General features: G+C 43.4%; 1 protein-coding gene across 2 annotated transcripts in view; it reads right to left on the bottom strand.

Annotated features, from left to right (window-relative positions):
• LOC306781889 (CREB-regulated transcription coactivator 2) overlaps positions 1–17,583 on the bottom strand; it is a gene marked incomplete at its 5' end in the record, with an annotated part of 36,887 nt that extends 19,304 nt beyond the window's left edge. The window contains 5 exons of one of the 2 annotated variants that reach the window (XM_079274984.1): positions 4,949–5,017; positions 7,880–7,941; positions 9,905–10,021; positions 15,644–15,745; positions 17,422–17,583. In XM_079274984.1, coding sequence (XP_079131110.1) covers positions 4,949–5,017; positions 7,880–7,941; positions 9,905–10,021; positions 15,644–15,745; positions 17,422–17,583 — 512 coding nt within the window. The remainder of the gene's footprint in view (positions 1–4,948; positions 5,018–7,879; positions 7,942–9,904; positions 10,022–15,643; positions 15,746–17,421) is intronic. The other variant, XM_079274985.1, reaches the window with a different exon arrangement.
• Positions 17,584–18,572: the final 989 nt, after the last annotated feature.

The following is an 18,572-nucleotide window of genomic DNA, read 5'->3' as shown; positions in this document are numbered from 1 at the left end:
GTATTGTGCACTTTTATTTTAAAGTGCTGCTCTATGAACTAAAGGTGAATAACATTGTGTGTGTGAACACTTTGAACACATCAGGTTGTTGTTAGCAGTGTTCTCTTCACACAGCAGCAGTTCTATCTCTTCTATATCTGTGCTCAGTGTGTGAAACGTTCCACTGCTGTGCAACAGGAATAACATGTTTCATGCATTAACGCAATAACGCGTTACCTTGCCCAGCACTAATAAATGAACGTGTTATCGCAGTTTTTATAATTATTAGTAAAGTGTGTTGCTCACTGGCAGCGGTGGAGGAAGTCTTCAGACTGCGTTGGTGCAGCGAGTGGGAGACGTTTAGATAAACTAAAGCAACACAACCTAACAGATGCTACAGAGAAGTGGAGACAAACTGCAGGTGAGTGTTGTGGGAGATGTCGGTCTGAGGAACGTTCTCAAGCTGCGTTCACGTCACGTATGAGCCTCAAGACGCACCGTCAGCAGAAGAACACACGAGTTGTGTTAAAGGAGAGGACGACTAAAGCCACGCGTTACAACCAGCAGCAGCTGCTGCTCTCACTGGAGACTACTGGACATCACTGGGTCACCTTCATCACCTGAGTTACAGCATCACAGTGATGAAGAGTAGAGCTGCATCACAGTGATGAAGAGTAGAGCTGGGTCACCTTCATCACCTGAGTTACAGCATCATAGTGATGAAGAGTAGAGCTGCATCACATGCTCTGACTGTGATGAAGACTCAACACACACATGTAGATGAACGTGTGAAACATGTTCTGTTCACAGCAGTGGAACGTTTCACACACAGTCACACACTGAGCACAGATAGTGAAGAAGAACCCATTCTTATTATCATATACATGAAATTTGACTTCTGCATTTGACCCATCCCTGTATACAGGGAGCAGTGGGCTGCCGGGGGTTCAGTGTATTGCTCAGGTACACTTCGACACGTGACACGTCCCAATTCGGGTATCGAACTCGATATAGTTCATCTCCACGCATTGCACTGGTTCTGGAACCGAAAGGAACGGACGGCCTGATCTGAACCCAACTGGTATTTTTTCTTGGACGTCTGTGCTGCTCATGGATTGGTCATAACCAACACCTTGTTGGAGCAAAGAGCGGTTCATAAGTAAACTTGGTGCCAGAACACCCTAGGCCAAAGATCTATCGTGGACTTTGTCGTCGTATCTTCAGATCTGCAACCGTATGTCTTGGACACTCAGGTGAAGAAGGACGCAGAGCTTCTAACTGATCACCACCTGGTGGTGAGTTGGTGTGGGAGGCTGCTATACAGACCTGTTAGGACCAAGCATGTGGTGAGGGTGAACTGGGAACATCTGGCTGAAACCAATGCCTAAGAGGTCTTCAACTCAGACCTCTGGAAGAATTTTATTTTATGCATCTCGAGGGAGGTTGAGGACATGGAATCAGTCTGGGCCATGTTCAGAGCCTCTGCTAGGCGCTGTGGTCAGAAGGTCATCGGTGCCTTTCAAGGCTTTAACCTAAGAACCTGCTGGTGGAGACCAAACACACGTTTCTAGTGCGTGTTGGCCTTCACTATGACTTTCCCTTGTCACCAATACTGATTGTGGTTTTCATGGACAGGATTTCAAGGGCTAGCTGGGGGAGGTCAGTGTCCGGTTTGGGGACATCTTTGAGCAGATGAAGTGGTTCTATTGTCTCCTTCAGAGCGTGACCTTCAGCAGCGCGGGGGGGGGGGGGTTTGGAGCCGAATGTGAAGCGGTTGGAATGAGAGTCAGTACCACCAAGTCCTCTGGGTTGGGAGTGAGTCACTGCTCCAAGAGAGGGAGTTCAAGTATTTCGGGCACCGCCCTCTAGAGGTTTCCCGGGCACGTCCAACTGGTAAGTGTCTCGGGGTAGACCCAGAACACACTGGGCCTGGGAACACCTCGGGGTTCCCCAGGAGGAGGTGGAATACATTGCTGGACAGCGTTGATTTTGGTGAAAATAGTAATGGAGCCTCATCTTGGTGTGAGCTACAGAGACAATTTAAACTAGACTATTCTATAAGCATGCAAAAAGAAAATAGGATTAAGATCATCGGAGTGCCCCGACACTGACAATTCTTTGGTTGATGCAATTCGCTTGTTTCGGTCATCCATTTTATTTGAATTCTTTAAATGTTTTTGTATTGTTTGATATTTGTGTTATGTGGTGTGATGACCTATCTCAAGCTGGCTAGTTGGACCCTGTAACTGTATTTTGACGTGATTCCATTACTAATAACTGACTTACGTTTGTTCTGTTCTTTCTGGTTCCTCTGTAACTAAATGTGCTTATTTATGACTTCAACTTGTCTGGTGTCCTTTGAGTCGGGCTGTAACAGATAGAAAATGTGAATGGGATTATCCTGGCTAAATAAAGGTTCAATAAAAAATGTCCTACAGTTTGTGCTTTATTTGGTGGCATTTCTAATGTAATTATAATATACATAATGATATTCCTGGTCCAGTTCCTCGTACGTGGTTCACTAAGTCGATCAAATAGCCTATTAGCAGCCTAAATTAACCCGATGATTGATGTCAGGCTATCTCTGTTTCTCCAAGGCTGATCCTCTCAAACAATCTTGTTAATTCGAACCAGACGATCAGGATACATTACAGTCATTTAGCAGACACTTTTATCCAAAGCGACTTACAATTCAGATTCTATCACATTTCTACATTGTAGGCGCAGCTACGGGAGCAATTTTTGGGGTTAAGTGTCTTGCTCAAGGACACATCGACATGCGACTAGCAGAGCCGGAGCCGGGGATTGAACCGCCGACAGCCAACAGCGCGGCATGCAGCGGCTTTCCCCATGTTCTCCGCATCGCCGACACTACAACAACGCAGCACTCGCACAACAGCTCAAGGCTGCATCCAGTCTGTGGGACAGGCAGTGTGGTGTTCAATGTCTGCTCCAGAAGCTCTGGAAAGAAATGATTCCTTGTGGGCAGAATGGACAGCGCTCGTACAGGAAGTCATCGTGATGTGATGACGGATCTTGGCGATGTGGAAGAAGTCTCTCCCTATAAAACGCTCATCTAACTAATATCCTCCTTCATCAGTGGATCTCTGAGGAAGGGAGCTGCACATTAATGCAACAGAGGCTTCTTATGGTGCGTTCACACCGGTCGCGCTGATTTTTTGACGCGCGTCGAGATTACATACAAAGTCTATGCACAGACGCGATGAGACTGGCCCGCCTCGATTTTGCGATCCCGCGGCGCGTTGGACGCGTTATTGCAGTGCGGTGGACGCGGTGGACGCCGCAAAATCGCCAACGCGCGAGTTGAAATTTTTCAACTTCAGCGACATAATCGCGTGACGCTGTGGCGCGATAGCCTATCAGCGTTGAGTTGCTCGCCCTGTCGTCACTGGCTTCCTGCCGTTGTTGAATCAGGAAATAAATCCTGTCGCCGTCTGTGTTCACCCAGAGCGCTACGATACCTCATATCAATAGAGACCGGACCAAACTATGTGTATGCATGTGTGTGTGTAAACCATACGGTACAAACAATGAATACACGCTGCCGTATTTACGTCTACGTGACGTTATTGAGTGCTGGTGGAGCTGCTACGATGTTAGCATAGCCTAGCACCGATCCATCAGAGCTCCATTGAGAAGACCAGTAACCTACAAATCGGTATCATTACGTAGTTATTTCGGAGTCCCTTTTTGTCGGAGAAGACAAGTACAAATCGGCATCATTACGTAGTTATTTCGGAGTCCCTTTTTGTCGGAGAAGACAAGTACAAATCGGCATCATTACGTAGTTATTTCGGAGTCCCTTTTTGTCGGTTTATTGCCGTTGAATCACAGCCAAATCAGTTTATTTTGTGTTCCTACAGCTGTAGTAAACAGCGACCGGTGGCTTGCTAGACAGTGAATACAGCTCGATACAATCCACGGAGCTCCTCTGAACAATATTATGAACCAGACATGACGGCGTTTGGCATTCCGATGTTTGAGGGACTTCCACAACACGTACAAAGCAGCAATTGTCCTTATTCCTGTCATGGTTGACGGCGGAAAACAATGGCGGTCAGATCGAGGCTTCCAGGACGATAAACCACGCCCCCTCTCCGGCGCTACGAGATTTTGCAGCGACCGGTGTGAACACGACCTGCGGCGCGTTGGACGCTTTTTTGCAGTGCGTTGGACGCTTTTTTGCAGTGCGTCTAAAAATCAACGCGACCGGTGTGAACGCAGCATTAGTTTGCTCCGCTGCTTTTAAGGATCACGTGTGTCTCACTTTACATGCATTTCATCAACTCCCGTATAACCCCCAGTATATGCGCAAGCGCATCAGACTACCGTATGTGACGGGAGCGGCCATGTTTTCCGGGGGAGTGGCAGCTTATCCAGCTACCTTCAGTTAGCCTGCGCTGGAGCAGGTTCCAGCTTATGGATGTGTTGCCATGATGATTTTGCCAAACTTGCTTCGTGGAACCAAAAAGCCTGACTTATGTCATCTTATCCTGAAAATGATCCGGCTAACTCAGTTAGCCACGTACGAGGAACCGGGCCCTGCTCAGTCGCTCACGGATTAAATATCGACTGTAGAGTGATGCTCGGGTCTGAAGTTCAGTTACCATGGTGATCTAGCCAAGTTAAAACACTTTGAAAACGAACACACTACTGACCAAATGTCAGAATGAGGAGTTGGGAGTGAGAAGGGTTAGGGTACACCACTCTGGTCTTTACTGGAGTATTTACAGAAGAGCTCAGGTAGAACAATTATAGAAAAGGAGTGAAGGTTTGTGATTAAAAAAAGCTTTTCTCTTAATCAAGTCAGCCAAAGAAAGAAGTAATAAAATGTCTGATAAGACATATTTTGATTTAGCACAGGACTTCCACTCTAAAGGGGAGCTGGAGGACAGCCAGCAGAAGAAAGGAAGGAAGGGGAGTAAAGAGGAGGAAGAGGAGGATTCACCTGTTGAGTGCAGTGGTGGGGAGACGAAACAACTGGCTTTTATCCCCGGGGAAGTTTCCGGACCAATTCCTTTTCATGATCGACAAGAACAAAAAGTTATTTCCTCCACCGAGCAAGAACATTGAAAAGATGGGGAGAAGAAAAAGAAGAACGTGGGCGAGAAGAACAAGCAAAGGAGGAAGATGAAGGAAGCGAACAAAGGACAGGAGGCTGGCGTGTTTCCTTGTGGCTGTGTACCAGCTAAAGACTTCAATATCTGCTTCTTCACTTATCAGTGATCTTAGTTTATGATACCACTGATGCATCATCACGAGGTCACAATATCCAAAGAAAGAAAAGGACCTTTATTAAGTGTTGCAAATTGGAGATTAATCTGTCAATTCAATTTAGTTTAGTTTGTATAAAGTCTCATAAAACTGTCAAAGTAGTCCAATACAATGCCTTGTTTGTTTGACCAACAGAACATATTGAAGTTAGTCTTCATAGTTTACCTCTGTGCAAAGAGCAGCAGGCCTTTTAATATCGTTTGAACTGTATCTGAGGACATTTATTTTCTAACTTCCTCCCTGTTTACCTCTCGTCTCACAATGGTGGAATATATTGTTGGGTTAAGTCTTTTTCAATCCGAAGACATTTATTCTTCAGCTGGCATGAACACCACAGAAGAAGAGCTCAGACAAACTTCATCCTGCTGAGCTGCATTTACAAGAACTGGACCTCCAACCTGGCAGGACGACCGCCCGGTTACCACAAACTGTGCTTCTCTTGACGAACCAGAACCAAACATATGAGCGATAACTCAAAGGCAAAGTGCAGGTGGGACGACTGACACTTTTACCAGAAATCTGATGTTTACAAAGATGGCTGTCGTTGGTTGGCGACCTGACAAAGTGACAGCTGGAGGAGCAGAACCCAAACAGTCTTTACTTATCAGACTTTAGGAAACGGTCTCGTGTGTGTTTTGAAGTGGACCTCTGGGACAATGGACCGAGTCTTTCTCAGAGGGTAAGAGTTGTCTTGTTAGAAGAAAGAACGCAAGCAGACCAAAATGAGTTGACTGGAAACTGGTTGTAGAAAACAGAAGAAAGGCCAAAAGGAATAAAAGGGACAGATTCCCAGAAAGGAGGATGGGCAAATAAACAAAGACTCAGGTTTAAAGACACCGGATAAAATAAATTCCTGCTAGTAGTCTAGAGGTTAGTGTTGCAGAGAAAAATGAACCGAAGAAGCAGCCTCAGTAGGATCCATGAAAACCTCTGTGAAGTCTCAGTGTCACCTCGTGATTCTGATTCAGTCAGACGTCAGAGGGACAGAGCAGCCTTTAGGTGGAGGTTCAACATGTTGCTCAAGGACACTCCAGCGGGAGGGGAGGGGTGAACTTCAGCTGAAGGACAGTCTTTCTACTAACTGCACCTCACTGTCAAAGTCCTGGTTTAGTTTGGTCTCTGCAACTTTCTAACACAAATTTGATCTTTAAAGGTTCTCTATTAAACATCCAGATCATCAATATCTGATCAAAAACTATCGTCTATAAACATGTAGAGGAGTAAAGTCGAGCTGATCAGAGAATGAAGTCTCTCTGTGTTTGTTATAAGAGCTCCACCTCTCAGTGCTCACATACCCGGCCGCGTGCCTTTTAGTGCATGTGAGTGTGCCTTTTAGTGCACGTGAGCGTTCCTTTTAGTGCGCGTTAGTGCATGTGAGCGTGCCTTTTAGTGCACGTTAGTGCATGTGAGCATTCCTTTTAGTGCATGTGAGCGTGCCTTTTAGTGCACATGAATGCACATGAGCATGCCTTTTAGTGTATGTGAGCTTGCCTTTTAGTGCACATGAGCATGCCTTTTAGTGCATGTGAGCTTGCCTTTTAGTGCACATGAGCATGCCTTTTAGTGCATGTGAGCTTGCCTTTTAGTGCATGCGAGCGTGCTTTTTAGTGCACGTTAGTGGACATGAGCATGCCTTTTAGTGCACGTTAGTGGACATGAGCATGCCTTTTAGTGCACGTTAGTGGACATGGGCATGCCTTTTAGTGCACGTTCGTGCATGCAAGCGTGTCTTTTAGTGCAGGTTAGCGCATGGGAGCGTACCTTTTAGTGCACATTAGTGTGCCTGCATGTTAGTGCATGTGAGCATGCCCCACTGGTTAGCTCACTGCTCTGCTCTCATAAGGAGGTTACAGCTGATCATGTTACTTATTAGCACTGTTAGCTGCTAGCTGCTGGCTTAGCCGTCGCCATGTTGAGAGCTGTGTGGAGGCAATAGATATGCTCTGAATTTCGTATTGACCACTTTAAAAGTGAACCTGGTTAAATAAAGATGACATACAAAAAACAGGGTTTCTGCAGATTATAATAAAACAAATTTAAGACACAAATTAAGACTTTAAATTACCTGGACATTTATTTAATAATTATCGAAAAATGTCAGTGAATGAGTCTTAAGAATAATCCAATTTATAGGTCGACTTGCTTCCTGAGATCTCAACATGTTGCAGAAAGTGATGTTGGATGTTAAATGTGAGGAGTCATTTTGGGAAGTAAAAAGTCCACAAAAAGACATCCTGTTATCTAATTCTTTGATTCGATATGTTCCGATGTAAATCACAATTTTCCCCATTTAAGGTGGGGTTCTCACACATAAATACAGAGAGGACGACTTCAGGTGAGTGAAAGAACACAATGACGCTTCATTGACTTTTGTAAGACCTGAAGACCAATGTGTTCTCACACTTCTGTCTTCATCTAATCGACTTGTGTTTTTGTCCTTTTCAACCATCTGAGGCGTCACAAAGGCTTCAGAAAGGTTTTCAGAGCAGAGCAGACTCAAACAAGATGCTTTGGAAATGACAAACAGGCATGCCCATGGACAGCCATGTCAGACAGACGGGTGGGGGGAGGGGGAGGGGGGGGGGGGGGGGGGGGAGGACAGTACCTTCTCCAGCTGGGGTCAGGAGGCGGGGACAAGTAGGCAGAGTTATACGGCGAGCTGTCCACCTGAGGAGACCATTGGTTAAGGAACAACAAGACAAATGATCCGTTCTCATTCTACTTCAAGTTCCGACATGGAGTTAACTAGTTATGAAAACATCTCTTTATGACCTCCAGAAGCTTCATTACAGAAGTGTAAAGTAAGCAGCAGAGAGTACTCTGGGTGTTGTACTCCGGACGTTGTACTCTGGCCGCTCTGAACATCTCCTCACACAGAGAATACTCTCTGTCTCAACAAGTTTCCTGATATCTTGTATTGCTCTGTCTATATAGCTCCATTAGAACACAGCAGTGAGCATCAGTGTTGTTCCTTCATCACCATCATCACACTGTAGTTTATTTTGACTCAATCTGTGGATTCATCCATCACTGAAAATAGTAGTCACTACTTCCTCCTGTTTATTGATCAAAACTACAGAGATTACGATTAAACTACATGTGTGTGTCTTTAGTAGGAACCAATGGGCTTAGAGCTGAGCGACAAAGACAGGAAGATAGACAGGTTAGAGAGGCGAACATGTTGGTTAGAAAAAGAAAATATGAAATAACTTCAGCCTTAAACTTTTTGTAGGTTTAGATCTGACAGTAAACTAAAGGATACTTGTAGGTTTAGATCTGACAGTAAACTAAAGGATACGTGTAGGTTTAGATCCGACAGTAGACTTAAGGATACTTGTAGGTTTAGATCTGACAGTAGACTTAAGGATACTTGTAGGTTTAGATCTGACAGTAAACTAAAGGATACTTGTAGGTTTAGATCTGACAGTAAACTAAAGGATACTTGTAGGTTTAGATCTGACAGTAGACTTAAGGATACTTGTAGGTTTAGATCCGACAGTAAACTAAAGGATACGTGTAGGTTTAGATCTGACAGTAGACTAAAGGATACTTGTAGGTTTAGATCTGACAGTAAACTAAAGGATACTTGTAGGTTTAGATCTGACAGTAAACTAAAGGATACGTGTAGGTTTAGATCTGACAGTAAACTAAAGGATACGTGTAGGTTTAGATCCGACAGTAGACTTAAGGATACTTGTAGGTTTAGATCCGACAGTAGACTTAAGGATACTTGTAGGTTTAGATCCGACAGTAGACTTAAGGATACTTGTAGGTTTAGATCCGACAGTAGACTTAAGGATACTTGTAGGTTTAGATCCGACAGTAGACTTAAGGATACTTGTAGGTTTAGATCAGACAGTAGACTTAAGGATACTTGTAGGTTTAGATCCGACAGTAGACTTAAGGATACTTGTAGGTTTAGATCCGACAGTAGACTTAAGGATACTTGTAGGTTTAGATCCGACAGTAGACTTAAGGATACTTGTAGGTTTAGATCCGACAGTAGACTTAAGGATACTTGTAGGTTTAGATCCGACAGTAGACTTAAGGATACTTGTAGGTTTAGATCCGACAGTAGACTTAAGGATACTTGTAGGTTTAGATCCGACAGTAGACTTAAGGATACTTGTAGGTTTAGATCCGACAGTAGACTTAAGGATACTTGTAGGTTTAGATCCGACAGTAGACTTAAGGATACTTGTAGGTTTAGATCCGACAGTAGACTTAAGGATACTTGTAGGTTTAGATCCGACAGTAGACTTAAGGATACTTGTAGGTTTAGATCCGACAGTAAACTAAAGGATACTTGTAGGTTTAGATCTGACAGTAAACTAAAGGATACGTGTAGGTTTAGATCCGACAGTAGACTTAAGGATACTTGTAGGTTTAGATCTGACAGTAGACTGAAGGATACTTGTAGGTTTAGATCTGACAGTAGACTGAAGGATACTTGTAGGTTTAGATCTGACAGTAGACTGAAGGATACTTGTAGGTTTAGTTCTGACAGTAGACTGAAGGATACTTGTAGGTTTAGTTCTGACAGTAGACTAAAGGATACTTGTAGGTTTAGTTCTGACAGTAGACTAAAGGATACTTGTAGGTTTAGATCTGACAGTAGACTAAAGGATACTTGTCGGTTGCGGTACGGTCGGACTGGTGAGATGAACCGGCGGTCCCTCTGGACTCGCTCCACCAGGCCGTGATGCCGAGTGGACCGGTTGGACTCCAGAGTGGAGGGGAAGGAGCCCTAAATGAAAGAGAAAGAGAGATCAAATTGGGATTTTGTTTTAATGTGTGCATTTATTCAACAATTATAATGTCCCTCACTGAAATAAAAAACAGCAACGTAGAGAAAGAGAGAAACAACGAACAACTCTCTTATCAAAGCTCCACTGGTTTTAACAAATCTATTTCCAGGACATTTTAAGAGAACTCCTGTTGGTTCTATTGCAAGTCCATCATAAAACCATTTACTATGGCCGACTTTGATTTGATCCTTAAAATAATGATCTGGGTCTTTTTACAGGTGTGAAACAGAACTGCTGCTCACACGACTCATATCTTGTCCCTGAACGTAGCTCAGCGTTTATCTTCAGGGGACAAAGACTTGTGAAACAGTTCATAGGGTTAAAGTGTTGGATGGATGGATGGATGGATAGATAGATACTTAATTACAGCCTATGTTTTCCTCCAGGACAACCCAATGTTTTCCAGGACCTTTAGGGCAGCTTTTTACTTTACAGGACCTTTTCATTGACTGGTTTGTAAATAAAATATCTGAAACGGGAGGAGGACCAGAGGAAAACCTGAAACACACTTCAAAGATCTCCGACGGGATCGTCTATGATTTAAAGCAGGGGTCTCTAACTGGCGGACCGCGGTCCGGATCCGGACCCAGAAGCCGTCCCATACGGACCCGGACCAAAACAGAAGGTTATGATTTAAAACCTCACGGGGCACTTGTATTTTAACCGGCGCAGCTTTTGTTGTCTTTACGGTAGTGGTTCAGTGGATGAGGAAACACACAGACCAATTGCATGCAAGTTAAGCCATCCCACGTGATACTACTCAGATCAAGTCTGTGTATTCCAGGCGGTAAACATTGCGACTCTACAGTGCAGACAGATGACAGAGTGAGAGGCAAGTTACACACGAAAAGATGGTAGAAAGAAAAAGAAAGACAGCGATATGAAGCGAAAACAAAAGGAGAGAAACTGAGCCGGGGAAAGGGAGAGAAACAGGCGACTGTCCCGGAGAAAGTTGAGAACGACGAGTGAGACGGAGTAAGTTGAGAAAAATAAGGAACAAATGGCGCTCTCCAAAAAAAGAAAAGTGGACAGCGAAAATAGAGCATTTAATCCGGAATAGACAGCCTCATTTCTGTTCATACTTCCCACTGGGAGCACTAAACCAGTGTGTCTCATATGTTCAGAAACCGTGGCACTTATTAAAAGTGCCAATGTGAAACGCCATTATGAGAGAAAACATAAAGGGTTTGAACAAACATAGCCACTGAAATCTGAGGTGAGATCACAGAAAATAAGTAGTCTCAGAGCCCAATATGACCAGTCCCACCAGGATCCTGAGCCACACATTCACTGCCGAACAACGTGCTCATGAGTGTTCCCTCAGAGTTGCTTGGATTTTGGGTCAACACAAAAAGCCATTTGCCGATGGAGGGGTTGTCAAAGAATGCATGAGTGCAGCAGCTGAAACACTGCTTGAGGGAAAACAAAAACAAGATCTATGTGATAAAATAAAGCAAATTCCCTTGTCAGGATTAACTGCCACAAAGAGAAGTGAAATATTAACTGAGGACGTGCTAACCCAGCTAGATGAAGCCATGCATAAGGCACCATGTGTAGGCTTAGCTGTGGATGAGTCCACTGACGTGTGTGACAATTAGTGGTGTCACGGATCACGGATCGATCCGTGATCCGCTCGGATCACCCCTCACGGTTCGGATCACTTGTGAACCGCGAATCAATCGAGTATTTTTTTCTTTTTTTTTTACAGTGTAATCATCATAGTGTGTAATAAAGTTCTACTGCTGCTGTTCCTTTTCAAGTAACAAGTCCCCGAATATCAATGCAGAGTGTCAGTGAACAGATATAAAGCAGTAGTGTGTTCACGTGAACGGAGCAGCTTAGAAGCATTTAACGGTGAAGTCATGGCGAGCGGAGGAACGTCAGAAGCCGCGGCGTCATTTAAGTCGCAAGTTTGGGAACATTTTGTCTTCCCTGTAACGTATAATGACGGATGAGGGTGGTGGACGAAGTGTTACGGTATGTAGGCGTTATTTAAAGAGAGACACGACAACGGCAAAACATCGGCATGTCCACATATGAAGAGACACCATCCCGTCTGTCAGCGACGGGGACACTCCGGTGTAGAAAACAAAGGATTGCTTGAGCCACGCTACGAAATCCACTCACGCACCCACTTCAGTGTGAAGCTGTTCCAGACCTCTATGAGAAGGAAAAGACTGTAGAGACCGCTTTCACCACGGCGGAGTGATTCTTAGTCCGGTGCTGTAGACACGCCCCCTCTGCGAGAGTCACACACACACACCTGGGGCAGGTGCTGTAGACACGCCCCCTCTGCGAGAGTCACACACACACACCTGGGGCAGGTGCTGTAGACACGCCCCCTCTGTGAGAGTCACACACACACACCTGGGGCAGGTGCTGTAGACACGCCCCCTCTGCGAGAGTCACACACACACACACCTGGGGCAGGTGCTGTAGACACGCCCCCTCTGTGAGAGTCACACACACACACCTGGGGCAGGTGCTGTAGACACGCCCCCTCTGTGAGAGTCACACACACACACCTGGGGCAGGTGCTGTAGACACGCCCCCTCTGCGAGAGTCACACACACACACACCTGGGGCAGGTGCTGTAGACACGCCCCCTCTGTGAGAGTCACACACACACACCTGGGGCAGGTGCTGTAGACACGCCCCCTCTGTGAGAGTCACACACACACACCTGGGGCAGGTGCTGTAGACACGCCCCCTCTGCGAGAGTCACACACACACACCTGGGGCAGGTGCTGTAGACACGCCCCCTCTGTGAGAGTCACACACACACACCTGGTTCAGGTGCTGACAGAAGCATCAGAGTGAAGCTAGAGAGGCCCAATAATATTCCAGTCACCACAGAAAGGTCGACCCTCTCCCCAGACAATGGAGATATTCTCATCTTTTTGAAAATAATGTCACAGTAATGTAACATTGTTGTGTATTTGAATGACCTGACAGGAAGTAAACACAGACCCAAGTTGTTGCTGAGCAGTTCAGTTCAGTGTAAACAGTGGAAGCTCACTGGCTGTTTCTTTCTTTCAATATTGATGAAAGGACGAGGATATCCGAATTGAGTATTCTTGAATGTTTTATTTTTATTTATGTATTTCATTTTGTTTCAAATTGGACATCTTCAATATTTTTGTTTTCATGTAAGATTGTAGCCCAAAGTTCTTTGCTTTAAGTGTTCTTGAAGTTCTTTAATTAATAAATGGAAAACAAAGTTATATTTGTTTCCTCCCCTTTTCTTTGTTGATCCGAAAAAATGATCCGAACCGTGACTCCTGAACCGTGATCCGAACCGAACCGTGAGGTTTGTGATCCGTGACACCCCTACAATGCTCAGCTGTTAGTGTATGTCAGGTTTTTCAACACAGACCAGAAAGCATTCCATGAAGACCTGTTAGGTGTCACTGCCCTTCAGACCAGTACAAGAGAAGACATCTACCTGGCCATTAAGGAGATGTTAACAAAGAGAGGAATAGAGCCAAAACAAGTGGTTTCAATAACCACAGATGGAGCCCCTGCTATGATAGGGAGAGAGAAAGGAGCTGTATCAAGACTGAAAGAGGACAATCCTGAGCTCATAGCTTACCATTGCATCATTCATCAATCTGTCCTCTGCGCCTCCCTGTCAGATGAGCATGCTGAGGTGATGACTACAATGATGAAAATTATTAATTTTCTTAGGGCATCCTCTTCCTACCAACATCGCATGCTCAGGGAATTCCTCAGAGAAGTTGATGCCAATGCTGATGATCTTTTGCTCCACAACAATGTGAGATGGCTCAGCAAAGGCAAGGTGTTAGCGCGCTTTTGGTCCATCAGGAGGGAAATAGCATCTTTTTTGGCAGAGCTAAGAAGTCAACACAGTTTTCTCTCTTTTTAGAAAATGAGAAACAGATGGATCATGTGGCCTTTTTGCATGATATCACTTCTCATCTGAGTGAACTGAATTTGAGGCTACAGGGCAAGGACAATTCAATTTGTGAACTGATGACAGCTGTCCGCTCCTTTCAGAGGAAACTTGAGATGTTCAAAGAAGACCTGCAGGGAGACTGTGCACACTTCCCAGCAGTGCAGGAACAGGTTCAGGGACAGAGAGATGCGTCTTCTTTTGTTGACTTTATTGACAAGCTGATCGTAAACTTCAGCAACCGTTTTGACAGCTTCAGGTTTGGCGAGCAGCTCACAATGTTCATTCAGAACCCATTTCTCATCACAGATGTCAGGGGGTTCTCAAAGGAAGCCACACAGCACTTTAAATGGGTAAATGCTGGGCCTCTCCAGATGCAATTGGTTGATCTCCAAGCAGATGTGGCCCTGAAAGAGCAGTTTGTAAGAACTGACCCTTCCACTTTCTGGCTCCAAATGGTCCCTGAGACAGCTTTCCCTGGTCTGAGGAAAGTAGCTCGATACATCTTGACCATGTTTGGCTCCACAAACAACTGCGAGGCAGCTTTCTCCACAATGAACATTATCAAAACTAAATATCGTTCCAGGATCACCAATGAGCACCTCCACATGTGTATGAGAATGGCCCTGACTCCATTCAAGCCCAGCTTTAAAATCCTGGCAGGACAAGCTAGAGCTCAATTCTCTCACTGAGCAAAAAAGTGGGGGAGTGGGATATAAGAGGGGAAGAAAGTGATACTCTAAAACTGTTCAATTGTTAAGATTTGTTGGAATTTATTATCTGTAAAATTGGTTGAGACTGTTGAGTCAAGATGTGAAATAGAAAAGGGGAAATTGAAGCTTTTCCTCCCTTTAATTCATTTTTCTGAAGTTAAGCACTTTATTTGAACATGCACAATTTTCATTTTATTTATTTTCTCTTATCTTGAAATGCAGCCCTACTTTTATTTAGTTAATGAGAGACATATCTGCAGTCATACATATATGTTCAGTTCTATGTTATGTGACAATAAATATTGTCAAAACGTTTTTGAATCGTACTGAATTCATTTGATTTTACGGTCAGGTATTGATTACATGCAGATGTTGATACAACTACTAGACTACTTAAATATATATCACACTAAATAGTTAGACATTATGATCTTCCGGACCTTTGACTGAAGACATTTTTTTCTAACTGGACCTCTTTAAATTTTTGTTGAAGACCCCTGATTTAAAGGTTCGATAGCGACCTCTCACCACTTCCTCTAGTCAGCTCAACCTCTTTTAATTACTTCATCAAAATGAAAACATCTGGTGACTATTTTATAACAGAGATTAAATAAATAGTCACACCTGTTCAAATAAATTGTTTTGAAATACATTTAAATTATATTCAAAGTTTATGCAAAAAGAGTTGTGATCTCAAAATATCTAAATCAGATTGAAACTTTAAAAAGTGGACGGGTACTTCTCTACTAGTCCTAGAAACAGAAGACCAGCCAGATCTGAAGTGGTAACTAACCCTAACTAACCCTAACCCAAACGAACCCGAACTAATTCGAACCCTAACTAACCATAACCCTCTTGAGGAACAAGTTGTAGCAGTCAGAAACACAGAAGGTGTATAAAAACTACAGAAACACAGAAGGGATGGTTCCAGTCACCTGGAAGTCTTGAGGGCTCCGGCCGATCTGGTTCACGTTGGGCAGCGAGCCACCGTAGTAGAGACCCTGAGTCCTAGAGAGACGTAGCTTCTGGGCTTGAAGCTGAAGAGAAGAACAAGAACATGACGACAACAATACAACGACAACTACACAACCAATCAACTCTTTACCAAGTTAAACACGAACAAACCATCAGCAAAAACTCAAGACATAAACTATACATAAAATACATGCGTATATAATAACAATATTGTACTCGTTAGGGGTGGGAATCCCCAGAGGTCCCACGATATGATTTTATCACGATATTTAACTGACGATATTATTGCGATTTAAAACATTTTGCGATATGCGGAGTATTGCGAGAACATATATTCCGATGGGATTGTCAAGCAGACAGACTGACCAACACTGTCATAAAAACCTGTCATAAATGTTGCACCTGACAACCTGAACTGTTTGTATTACAGTCTACATAGTCCAACTTAACTGACTGCAAACGTGTGTGTACTGCTGTACTATTACAGCTATTTTGAACAATGGAACTTGCAAAAAAGATGCAGCACAAGAATGGGGGATTGCTGACAAAAATCTGGTGGTTGTAACCGACACCGCTTCTAACGTGGGCGTTGCCGTTCAGTTAGTGGAATTCCTGCATGTAAAGTGTTTCGCTCACACGCTCAATCTGGCCTCACAACGGAGTTAAATCTGCCAACAGTAGCCGGCTCATGGGGAGAGAGCGGCGCATAACTGGCTTGTTCAACAGAAGCACGGTGGCAAAACATCCGCGTTTAAATGTGGAAACGCGGACGGCACATTTCTGATTTCTTTCTCCGACGTCTCCATCTTTGTTTTAACCAACTTCCTACCAATCACGCTGACCCAGGACCTCTGCTGACCTCACCAAAAAAAAACTCAGCACCAATTCGTGGACTGAAAAAGCAATTGAGTTTGTTATTCTAGTATCAAAACTTTTGTATTTGTATTTGCAATATTAATAACTCATATAATAAAATATCGATACTTGGCTTCCGTGTATCGATACAATATTGCCACGCAAAATATCACAATACTATGCTGTATCGATTTCCCCCCCCTAGTACTCGTATTGTCCACGGCAGTAATTTAATACCCCGAATCAGATTCTGATTATTAATATTAAAAAATATAATCAACAGAACTAACTGCTGACATCTGACCTTCTTTCAAAACATATGAAGTAACTGTCTGTCTGGTACCACACACTGAACTGAGTTAGTTATTGTTAAAGAGGTAAGTTAACTGTAACTAACTTAACTAAGTTACCCTGAGAGAAGTGATGGACTTAAGAGCTCTTTTAACTCTTTCATATGAATCTCACTTGAAGGCCGAATCTCTCAGAACATCATTATTAGTTAAACATGTTAGATTAAGTTCTTCTTGTTAAATAAATCTGTAGAAATCATCGTGTAAAGAAGTAACAACACACTAAACTCCTCGATGTGTGAACGGAGTTCGGCGGGACGTGACAGCGACGTTCACCTAAACAACGTAACATAGTAAACAACCGAGCCGTCGCAGCTAACGCGTGCTAACTTACGGTAACGACGTAACGGACAACATATCGAACAGAAGCACTTCTGACACTTCTCCAAGTTACGTTCTGCACAAACAAAGTTAGTGAGCAGACAGACAGACAGACAGAGACACACACACACACGCGCGCGCGCGCGCGCGCGCACACACACACACACACACACAGACAGCCCCCCACAAGGCCTCTCTTCCTCCCGTCTCACCCTGGTGGAGGTGATGTCCATCATAACCTCCTGGAAGGCCGCCGTCTCCTCGGCCTGTCTCTGCGTGTGAAGCGCGATCTTCTCACTAAACTTCCGAGGGTTTGAAGACCCCGACCCGGAGCCCGAGGCGGGTCCTGGTCCACAGCCTCCTGTCGCAGACATCTTCACGGAGCGGACCGGACGACGTGACGTAGTGGAACGATTCACCAGAGAGAAGAAGGAAAGAGAGGAGGTCTCACTCAGGTGGTGCTTCTTCGCTGCTATATTATAATGTATGATGTAAGATAGATTTATATATATAAATATATTTCTAGAATTATATACATACATAAAGATACATATATATATATATATATATATAGTAATATATATATTAATATATTTATTTCAATGTAAATATATTTATATTTATATATTTATATATTTATATATTTATATATAAATATATATACTCGAGTGAGTCATCCTGTCAAACACAGACGAGCTTTGCTTTTTGTGGAGAAAGTGGCCGCGCGCCCTCTATCGGTGGATCGTAGCTACTGCACACTGACGGGAAGAAATCACACAAGTCAACTTCCTGAGTTCATTCTAGTGTTGTGATGGAAATGTGATTCATTATTCCTCCATGTTAACCCTAACCCAAGATCTGGAGGTGAGAGTTAAGAACCCTAAACTCCATGTTTATGAACCTAACCTGATTTATTAGTTTGATCATTAATTCGTTTTTTATTTCAGTGTGTCTCTGTGTGTGTCTCTGTGTGTGTATGTGTTTACTTATGGGGCTTTGAATATAAAAATATATAATAATTTACACATAATTGATGTATTTTGAATATTTCTCTTCAACTGAACCAACTTGTTATATGTTTAACTGTTTTATATGTACAATAATTAAAAAAGAAAGGAAAGCTTTAATATATTTTTGTTGAATTGATTTGACATTTTGATTTAAATTGAACACCTAAATTATATATATTATATATTTTATCAAGTATATAAAACATGTTTTAGTTAAATTTTTGTCTCAAGTGCGAGGAAAGTAAGCTGAATATTTAAAATGTAGAACCTGAAACATTCTCACCAACTTTTACAAAAATACTTTTGCATTTGTAACAGCAAAGAGTATTAACAGAGTATTTGTACACTATAGT

Source organism: Melanostigma gelatinosum (assembly GCF_949748355.1).
Source record: "Melanostigma gelatinosum genome assembly, chromosome: 9".
Taxonomy (NCBI): Eukaryota; Metazoa; Chordata; class Actinopteri; order Perciformes; family Zoarcidae; genus Melanostigma; species Melanostigma gelatinosum.
The sequence above is the reverse complement of the archived record's forward strand: the minus strand, read 5'-3'. Positions and strand labels throughout refer to the sequence as shown.